At 34.1% G+C, this 10,624-nt stretch overlaps 1 protein-coding gene across 2 annotated transcripts in view; it reads left to right on the forward strand.

The window, feature by feature from the left end:
- Nucleotides 1-10,343, forward strand: part of LOC148605635 (uncharacterized) — a 32,869-nt gene extending 22,526 nt beyond the window's left edge. Inside the window, exons 2-4 of one of the 2 annotated variants that reach the window (XM_088550483.1) lie at nt 5,298-5,510; nt 8,627-8,817; nt 9,276-10,343. In XM_088550483.1, coding sequence (XP_088406609.1) covers nt 5,441-5,510; nt 8,627-8,817; nt 9,276-9,380 — 366 coding nt within the window. In that variant the 5' untranslated portion in view covers nt 5,298-5,440 and the 3' untranslated portion in view covers nt 9,381-10,343. Of the gene's footprint in view, nt 1-5,297; nt 5,511-8,626; nt 8,818-9,024 lie in introns of both variants that reach the window. The other variant, XR_015916158.1, reaches the window with a different exon arrangement.
- The last annotated feature ends 281 nt before the right edge of the window (nt 10,344-10,624 follow it).

Raw genomic sequence — 10,624 nt, forward strand, 5'->3', positions numbered from 1 at the left:
TCATTGAAGGATGGTGAGAATGTTAAATTATGTATGACTTGGCATTTAGTGTTGTTGTAGAGTCCTTGGATAATCTTTCCAACATGACAGGGATTCTCTACTATTTGATAGGGATTCCACGGTGTCTTAGTACCTTCCAAGTACATTTCTGTTAACTATGCTAAGGCCTTCTTGAAGTCCACGAAGTTTATGTAGAGGGCTGATTGTCATTCTTTTTACTCCTCGATCATGACCCGTAATGTGGCAATTTGGTCAATACATGATCGACCGCATCGGAATCTGGAGAGTAGCTGAATTCCTCTCCAGTTTTTGGCAGTTGCTCAGGTCGCCATTTTTTGGAAGCATAATGATGTAACTTAAACTCCACTATTCAGGAATTTCGACTGTTTTCCAGATGTTTTTAAACAGGACAGGTCCGATTGTCAACAAAACAGTTGCTGTTCGGGCGTTACACACCAACAATCAATCAATCAATCGAGATGTTGTAGGTTTTTCCCCGATGACCTTCAAGACCTCAGATGGAAATTTGGTTCGGTCCTGGGGCTTTTCCAGTTCTTATTCGTAGGCCTTTATGATTTCATCCTTCGAGATTGGACCAGTATCAACATCAAGGTCTTCTCCAGGAGGTAGATCAGGATTGTATCGTCAGATAACCATGGCTTGTATTCCTTCTTTGAGAATCCAAGTTCTCCTTGGCATGTGGTGTTATATGTGGATTTTATTCTTTCCAATTATTTGTCTACTGTGCCTCTTCCTTATGTTATACTTTAGCCTTCTAATCTTATCTAGTCTGATTGCCATGGCTATCTGGATCTTCAATTTAGCCACCACAAGTTGATGATCGGATGCTATATCAGCACCTCGATAAGCTCTAACGGCTGTCATGTTCTTTCTCCATCCCTTGCGACTGTAATGTTGTCTATCTGGTTTCTAGTTTTCATCTCTGGAGACACCCAGGTAGTTTTGTGTATATCCTTGTAGGGGAGACGGAATGTCGTACCTCGTATGACCAGATCGTTCTGGGAGCAAAAATCTACATTCTAAGTTCTCCATTTTCGTTGATGTTTCCAATTCATTCCTTCCCCGTGATGAGTTCGCCTCCCTGTGTTATTTTACAAACTTTGGCATTCATATCACCCATTACAATCAAGATGTCCCAAGTGTTGTTCAGTCTTGGGTAGCTTGGAGCTGAGTGTAAAAATATTCTTTGTCTTCTTCCTCTGCTACGTTGGTAGCATTGAATGATTGTTACTTCTTGTATCTTTGACATAAATCTTGTCACGATAAATCTTTCACTGACATGATTCCATTTGATGAATATAGTATGACCGCTCCAGATGATGTCCATGTAACTTTGTCCTAAAGATTGTAGCGCTCCATTCCTATTGCAGCCTTGGCAGCTTTTCCGGTTTCGTATAATGTCTCCACGCTCCAGCTTGCAATCATTGAGGCAGTCTTTAGGGAGAAAAGTTTCATCGGCGGATGACAAATAAATTATAGTTAAGTGAAATCGAATGTATTTTGTAATACATATACACATATCCCAAGTATATTTCAGGAATGTTGCGTTGGTTTCAGATCATATAGTGAAAATATTGATAAGGTTTAAATGATTAAATGTCTTATGTAAAAGATGCATATATAAAGAACGGTATATACATGAGATGATTTTATCTTCAACAGATAAAAAGTGCTATGGAGTAATATTTATAGTTTAATTGTTCATGAAAGACGTGCATTATAAAGGTTTGACTAGGGTCTGCTTTAGTGGTGGTTCTAATAGTTGAGAGCATTCAGGGTCATTAATTATATAAGACCAGTGCTTTCGTAACAAATACGAGATATTTGTGTAATATTAGATAGTATTTTGTTACCAATGTTAATAACTTTTTTATTATTTTTTATTGACTTTAAGTTTGAGAGCACACGCTCTGTTAGTGGGAAGCACAAGCGGTATATTTTGCAGTCGAGTAAGTGTTTAATGAATTAAAACTTTTGAGATTGTGCATTAGGAACATTGGACTACTATTAAGTCTTAAGTGTCTTAAGGTTTTACCCCATTCCATTTGGATTTAATTGCACTTTCTCTATGAAATTTTACTCAGGACTTATATAATGTATATGTAAATTTGAGTAGTTCAGGTTCTTATTAGCCATGTTAAATAACATTTGAAGTTGATCAAAAGACCCATTAAAGACAATAAAGCCATCATCTCGGAGCTAAATATGTTGCGCTTTTCAACAATAAAGTTAATACGTTACGCTTGTATGTCACATATGTAAGGGCTATGGACTGTCCTCATTGCACATCGCATTAAGAACTAATTCCAATGGAACTAATCATAATATTAGAAGTACGTTCTCGTTATTCAAAAGTATATAATAGTCTTCTATTTTCATTTCAAAGTGAATGTTTTCAGCCGCCTTCATTAGTTCATTACTAAATATGCTTGTATACATGCGTACATAAGTTTCTTGGTCTTCGACTATAGGTAGCAAAACATAGTCAAGAAGTCATTTCCACAATGGGGAATAATCGGACGGCATGGTATTCTTATCCTTTCTCTATTGGAGATAAAATCTAAATCGGTTATAATGTTTAGTGATAGTTCGTGTATTTTTTTGCATATTTTTAATAGTTTGTTTAACAAACTGGATTAATATAACACATTTAGTTGCTCATTATAACATTATGAACCATAAACCGTAAAATGTTAATATTAAAGACATTTGTTACATACTTCTTCATACATAATTTAACATGTTGAATGGCAGTTTAAATGGTAAATTCACTATATGTATATGAGATTCCTCTCCTCTCTTTTCCTTTTTTTTCTACCAACCGATATGAAAAAAACATTATGCAACATTATTTTGTTTTTAACTATTAAGCAACTTCATTTATTTTTTTCTTGCCACATCAAAAAAATTTCTTTTTTATTTTTCTTCGAAGTGAAATTAATATTTTTTCAAAAATATCCCCCCTCAATATAAAAATGGTCGGTGCCTTAGGTATCTGTTTCTTAGTCAGGTATCGTTGCTATGAGTATCTGTTACTCTGTCAGATATTGTCACTAAATGTTCTTTTGTTACCTTCAATGACAGTTATCATCACTATAGATTCTTCTATTACCTTGTTAGATATCGTCATTTTATTTACTTTTGTTACCTTGTCAGATATCGTTACTATAGGTATCTGTTACTCTGTCAGATTTGGGTACATCTGTGCTACCTTGTAAGAAATAGTCACTATACAACCTGTAAAATTTTAGTGCGACTGTTGCATTGTTCCGTGAAGTGAGCTTCGTAAACGAAGACTTTGACATCGTACCTAACGATTAATGGAACGATCAAAAGATAATTAGTTACATGTCACAACAATACACAACGAAGATTAATCAAAGATCCCAACAGAATGTCGGGACATGTGCTTCGACTTTTTAACAGAATCGCTGACCATATACTTCCCGTTTAAAAATATAATAAACAAATATGCAACAGGTTGATAGACAATTTAGAATATCGAGTATGCAGTGTCAATCAAAAGTTCAAAACATGTAATTTGCAAATTTTTAGTTGTGAAAATAGGAGGTGTGGTCATCCACCAAATGCAAAGCAACGGACAAATAAACCACACGGTCTTCAAAAATCGGCAAATCCGATATTATAAAGTCAAGTTACCCAGTCGTCTTTTTTAAATATAAAAAGTCACCGACAATAAATGTTTTAATGAAAAACATCAATAGTATTTAGTACTTTAAACGAGAAACAAAAACACTTGCCGTAGAGGACTAAAAAATAAGTTATCGGACCTGACAAATAACGAAATGGACTGGAAAAGAAACTGTAGTCATATTATGCCCGCAATTTGTCTAAGTAAGTCACAAACGCGATCCATATAATCACTAAATCCGAAGAAAAAACTGCTCTGAATGCGATACACGAACGGTATATTAATTTCTTTTTTCAGCTTGTATAATAACAATAAAGTCTATCCATACGACGTTAATAACTATCCTTTAATTGTTAAGAAGGCTGAAACGAGATAAAAAATTTGGTCAATACCCATCTGAATATAATAAAAAAAATTATAACTGACACAAGCGATGAATAGGGCAGTTATACCCAGGTTCTAGAGCTGAAACCCCATTTTCTGAAACACTGTTTGCGGACTCATATAAGTAAAAAAATTAACATTGCCCTTGTCAGTTTAAGTGATTAATACCATTTGTCGGTACTATATATAAATATTCCAAGCTGACTATCTCTGTAGTTTTTATGTGCATTTGTAAGTTTGAAGGCGTTTTCATCGTGGAACTCATTTTATTTCTGGAATCCTCTTTCAAAATCTCTGGATTCGCCACTGGATTTTATTGGGTGCAGTGATTTATTGATTTATTTCCGGCTTCATACAGCAGCTTTAAGTTTTTCGCCGAAGACCAAACAAATTATTTGAGTTCACTGTCACCTAACTGTCCCATACTCTAAAAATGAAATGTCTTACCTTTATAGGCTCAACATAAAAATTAAAATACATGTTTAACCTGATGTAACATACATGTATTGGTTCAGATATGTTTGAACTGAGTCATTTGATTGGTTGTTAGCTAATGACCAGACTGGCGTAGCACACGCCCCGACATTGATTGATCTTAGTTTTGCATTATTGTGACGTGAAACTAATCATCTTTGGATCGTTCCATTCAAGTACGATGTCAGATTGCATGTCTGCGCAACAGTCACACTGATTTTTTTTTACAGATTGTATGTTTTTTAATTGTTTCCCTGTCAGATATCGTCACTTTATTTAGTTCTGTTACTCTATCAGTTATAGCTATTGTAGTGGTGTTTTTTTTATCATGTCATATATTGTCATTTTAGGATTTTCTGTTACCCTGCCAGGTATCGTCACTAAATGTACATAGTGTACTCAGATATCGTCAGTATATGTACTCTTTCAGATACCGTCACAACTGTGGCTGTATTATCACATTTAATTCTGACTTAAATACAAATTCCGTTTTGAATCTTTAACTCTATGCATTTTTGATAAGGCTGCTGTGAACACTTCTTCATGGTCTTTATAATTCTCTCATTGTATGTATATAAAATTTGTATAGTTGATGTATTAAACTTGATGATATACAGACCATTTGTTAGAGACATATATTGGTAATTTATTTAAAAAAAAACAAATACTAAAATCTCTGTTTGTACAAAAGAGTAATGCAAAAAAAAATGTCGTGGATACATCACTATGTGTAATAGAAATATAACTGAAGTTTTTATTTCTTAAGCTCACCAAAGATCTGGTTATTGGAGATGAGAACGATAAGAAAATGCTCGTCATTGACCTCGTAACGCTTATCATACAACATTTTATGACGCAATTAAAGCATGTCCTATCAATAACACCTTTAACAGAAAAGGACGATGTATTATGGGTAATTACAGGTCCTTCCAAGTTGAAAATGTCGTCTTCGCGTGCAATCAAGCAAGCTGCTATAATGGTAAGCCTTACCGTATAACTAATTTAGAAGGCGCATTTGTTTCATGAAAGTCATACCACAAAGCTATATTGTACATGTAACTATTACCTATCACGGAGCATATTTTTGGGCATCTAACAAAGTTAAAAAACCCATTGCATTCATCGAACAAATAGTTTTATGCGATGAAAAAGTATATACAAATGACATATAATACTTTCTGACATATATGACAAAATTATAAACATTTCTACATAAAATGCCAATTTCAAGGGGGAGTTATTGGTTGAAAAATGTTCTACAGATATGTTATAGAAATTTGATTTAAGATGACATGAAACAAATTTTGATAACCCCCATTTGTTTTAGAACCAGACAGCAAGTCAGAAATGAGTTACATTTGCATCTTTCTACAAGTTCATAAGAAAAATATGTAAAATACTTTTTTATATTTGCAGCTCAGATTTTTTTTCTTAAATTACTCTGAAAATATTGAAATATACAAATTATGTAAAATCTAAATATGATGTAGGTGTAACCTGTAAGAGTAAGAAATTAAAAATATTGGCATTTTAAAGAATAATTATGCCTTTAAATTCTTTAAAATCTTAGCGCCTGAATAGATCAGAGATGTTGGGTACATCATTATCTTAATTATGAATGTCTAAAATATAAATTCTACGGTGTCGGTATGCTGTGAATGAAAATTCTGTTTGATAGTGAGACCAGTTTTCAAGGGGTAGGGGTAATATTTTTAACACTTTTGGAAAATTCTATCTTGGAAATAGCTTTACGTTGTTTATTTATTGTGGAAAATTGAATTATTCATCGAAAAACAAATTTTAGACGTTTCAGTAGAGAAATAACTTGCAGAGTCGAATTTATGTGATTTCTTACGGAAAAATAGAAATCCCATTTTTCGCTTTTTGGATAAATTCTGACTACGAAAATCGCCATAATTCATCAAAAGAACTCCAGAAGTATTAATTGTGATAATACTAAACAGAAAACACCAAATAAGCCATTAAGCCATTTTTTTACTAAAGCATAAATACTCTAGGGGTTTTGACATGGAAAAATACGCCAATTTAAGCAATTTTTCGGTGGAGTAGGGGGTACATTTTTTTTCCATTTTACCTCAAAACCCCAAGTGTTACCGCAACTTTCTTGGTAACATGGTAAAGCTGAGACATTGGGCTACACGATGATACATATATATATGTTAGTTTAATTCATTTTGTAGAAATGAAGTACGAAGGATAAAAAATGTAAAAAAATGGATTTTTGCCTCAACCTGGTATAAAAAGTAGCCAAAAAAATTTTAAAAAAATGCTTCAGTTTATTTTTTGGCGACATAAAGATTCATAAAATCGGGAGGTATAAGGGTACTTGAAAATCAAATTTTGGTTGAGTGGGTGGTGCACGGGGGTTATCTAAGCCCACATACTACAAACACTACATCAGGATACAGTTGGAAGCTTCAGGAATAGTAAAAATAGGCTAAACTAGACAAACGTTTCAAAGACTTCTAAGTTATTTTTCAAAAACCCTGAGATTAAAGGATCTAGCCAAATGATATTCTTTCTTTCGGGTCAAATCAGCTATAAAGTCAGCCTCATAAAAGTGAAGGAATAGGTAAGCAAGTAGAGGAGCACAATTTGTTCCAATTGTAATGCCGACCGTTTGTTGAAAAACGCGACCACCACACTGGACAAATATGTTGTCGTAATGAACATTTACATGTTTTGAAGTTATGAACATTTTGTGTTTTTGCTTAAGATACGAAACTAGTAAGATTATAAGTAGCACACTCTACATTTTTAAGTAACATTTCAGGGTGTGACAGGATGGCATCTGCTTCAGAACATAAACATAATCGCTTTTCTGGAATATTATAATTTTAGTATAACAATTGTAACTTATTATGACTCGTATTAGACAATAGCTGTCATTTCTACTATTTAAATATTATACTCAACACTGTTGCTTATCCTTTGCTCCTCCTATACCACTGAATTGAAATGAATGAAACTTTCACAGAATCTTTATTACATGTTCACATTGTACACCTCATATCGTAGATGTTGATCCAAATAAAAATGGAGGTTGAAAGGTGTATGTTATCAAATGCGGGATTTGAGGGAGCACTGCTCACAGTTTTCAAGTTTGAATATGGGAAAATTGGGGACCAATCTCTTATCCGTCACTTCTTCTATGGATGTGTAAAATCACTCACAAATCCATGTTTGTCGACGGACCAAAACTCCCTACATCAGTTCTGTGCAGAATACCCCAAGGAACATTTATATCAAGTTTGGATCCAATTAGTCATTTAGTGTCAGAGGAGAAGATTTTTGAAAGAAATGAAATTGAAAATACCAAAACACGTCAAAAAGGGCAATACTTCTAACATGACTTAACAGATTAAAATGAAAATTTGACCACAGATAGACCTCATCATGCTAAACATTTTAACCACATCAGATTTTGGCGAAAATTATGGTTTTGGAGATATATGCGAAAAACAACTGTCTGATCCCTATGTTCTTTTTATAGTAACGGCGGCCATGTTCTTCGACGGATCAAAAATCCCCAAATAGTTCTATGCAGGATATCCCAAGAAACATTCATACCAAGTTTGATTCTAATTGGTCAAATAGTGTCAGAGGAGAAGAGGTTTGAAAAATTTTTAACGACGACGGACGCCAAGTGATGGCAGTTGCTCACATGGCCTTCGGCAAGGTGAGCTGTAAAGGACAATTACTCCAACATGCCTTAACAGACTAAAACGAAAATTGGACCAGATAGATCTCATCATTCTGAATACACGGCGGGTGTTTCTAGAAAAGCAGAGGACCTTTACCCTTCCGGTGTACCTGGTCCATGCTCCCAGTTTTAGTGGAGTCCGAGTTGCTCATTTGCTTTTGTAACTTTGTATGTATGATTTTAGTTACTTTATGTTCTTTGTTGTGTATGTCTGTTTTCCATATCTTTGTCCCTGGATTACATTCTTTTGATTACTGCTATAACCTTGGTTTCCTTGATTACTCTTTTACTTTGTCAAAATGTGACTAAACCTTACGGTTTTGGACATGTATGCGAAAAACTACTGCCTGACTCCTATGTTCAATTTTTAGTAACGGCGGCCATGATTTTCGACGAATCAAAAATCTTTACATCAGTTCTATGCACGATACCCCAAGGAACATTCACGATTAGTTTGGTTCAAATTGGTCAAGTGGTGTCAGAGAAGATGAGTTTTGAAAAAAATTCTTTACGACGACGACGACGGACGCCAAGTGATGGCAATAGCTCACATGGCCTTCAGGTGAGCTAAAGAGACGATTCTCTGACACCTTATTTAGCAAGTTGAGAAATTATATCAATGTATACAAATACTGCTAGAATTTCAATTTTTAGCTTCATTTTCTTTTTGATTTTCTACATTTAACACTAAATCAAATCACATTACACGTTTAAGTGTAATAATGTTACATATAAGATCAGAATTTATTCTGTAAATTACTTTCAATAGATTATACAGATATTCTCGTTTGTTCCAAGAATTCAGAAGGTCAACTTACCAAAGAACAGGAGTTTCATGTGGAGAATGTAGGAAAGTCGTCATTGATGTGTTATTCGACTTTGTAAAGCAGTTAATAGGAGAACATACTTTTACTGATTACTTTAGTCGGTCTAAGATAGAGGCAAGACAATTTTCTGAAGACATTAATTTGAAATCAAAGACTTGGGAATCACTAATAGTACTTACTTTAAAACTTCCAGATGGCCTTCCCCAAAAAATCATGGAGAATACACATGAACATGTTAATGACGCTTTTACGATGGCGTGGAAAAGAGGAGAAATCAGAATTGTTGGTGATAAACTAAGGTTAGCAGCAAACTTCTTCGAACCGGTTTTAAATGAAAATAAAGAACATTTTGTTAATTTCTTGACGAATTTACTAGATGATGAAAACAATTGGAATATTTCTGTTTTCTATTTAAACGGTGAAAATCGGATTCTAAAATCTGCTTTCGAAGAGGCATTTCCAGAGGAAAAAGTTTTGTTTCCAGCAAACTCGAACCTTGATAAGACATGTTTATTCGGTGCCCTTCAGTATGGTCACAAGATGATCAGATCAGATCAGGAAGTAGTAACCAAGAGAAAACGGACAGCCGAACCCCGATGGACGTTTTACTCTTGGTTATATATACGCATGTCAAAAATCACCGAATTCACTTATATTCTTAGCTCAGGAAGAGTTAAAGACCACATAATCAGTCTTGTGCTTTAAAGATATAAACTATATGGATCATGCCTGAAATTGGCTTTCTGCAAGTTATCGTCCTTGATTCGGTTTATTTCGTATGGTTTTCTAAAAGATAGTTTTGTAAACGGAAACGACGATGGTAACATAAAATTAAAGCATATAAAGACAAAAAACACCGTGACTTTGTTCAGAAGATTTTTAAACACATTGAATCACCACTACCAGTGGCGGAGTCTGAATTTTATATGGATTGGTAACTTAAAAATAGTCACAAAATCATCAGCATAATTTAATATTAGGCAAAATAATGTTTGTTTTCTACTCTACCTTCCTTTTTTTTGTGTCTACCATAACATTTCATGGCCATTTTGGCTCAAGCGCTGTTGAAAGTCTAGTTTGCTTTCCTATTTCCTCAATGTAAAATGTAAAAAAATCAATAATTTCCATACCTACCTCTCATATTTTTTCTTGCTGGTAGCATGAAACAAGCCTTTTATATTTTGGCCTATAACACTAACGTATTAATTTCATTATCTGTGGTACCTATTGTATTTATAGATCAATAAAGTTTTTTTTTAAATCACTGTCGTTTAACATGTAATTGTCGAAGTCCTTCTTGCACCGTCAACACGCACGACAGAAAAATAAAATGAGCAACAGGGCCCGGCAAAACACTTACAAACGAACCACATGGACCGGAAAGGCGAGCGTCCTCTGATTTGTATTATTGTTTTTAAATGTATGATAACTTCGAAACACAATATACAAATGTACACGTCAGTACACAACAATTGCCTTATGTAAGTTACTTAGTACTAATATGAACTCCACATAATAAAAGATGTTTTTACATAAGGATGA

Source organism: Perna viridis, chromosome 10 (assembly GCF_037379345.1).
Source record: "Perna viridis isolate PV_CMFRI_1.1 ecotype Kerala chromosome 10, ASM3737934v1, whole genome shotgun sequence".
In the NCBI taxonomy this organism is placed as follows: domain Eukaryota; kingdom Metazoa; phylum Mollusca; class Bivalvia; order Mytilida; family Mytilidae; genus Perna; species Perna viridis.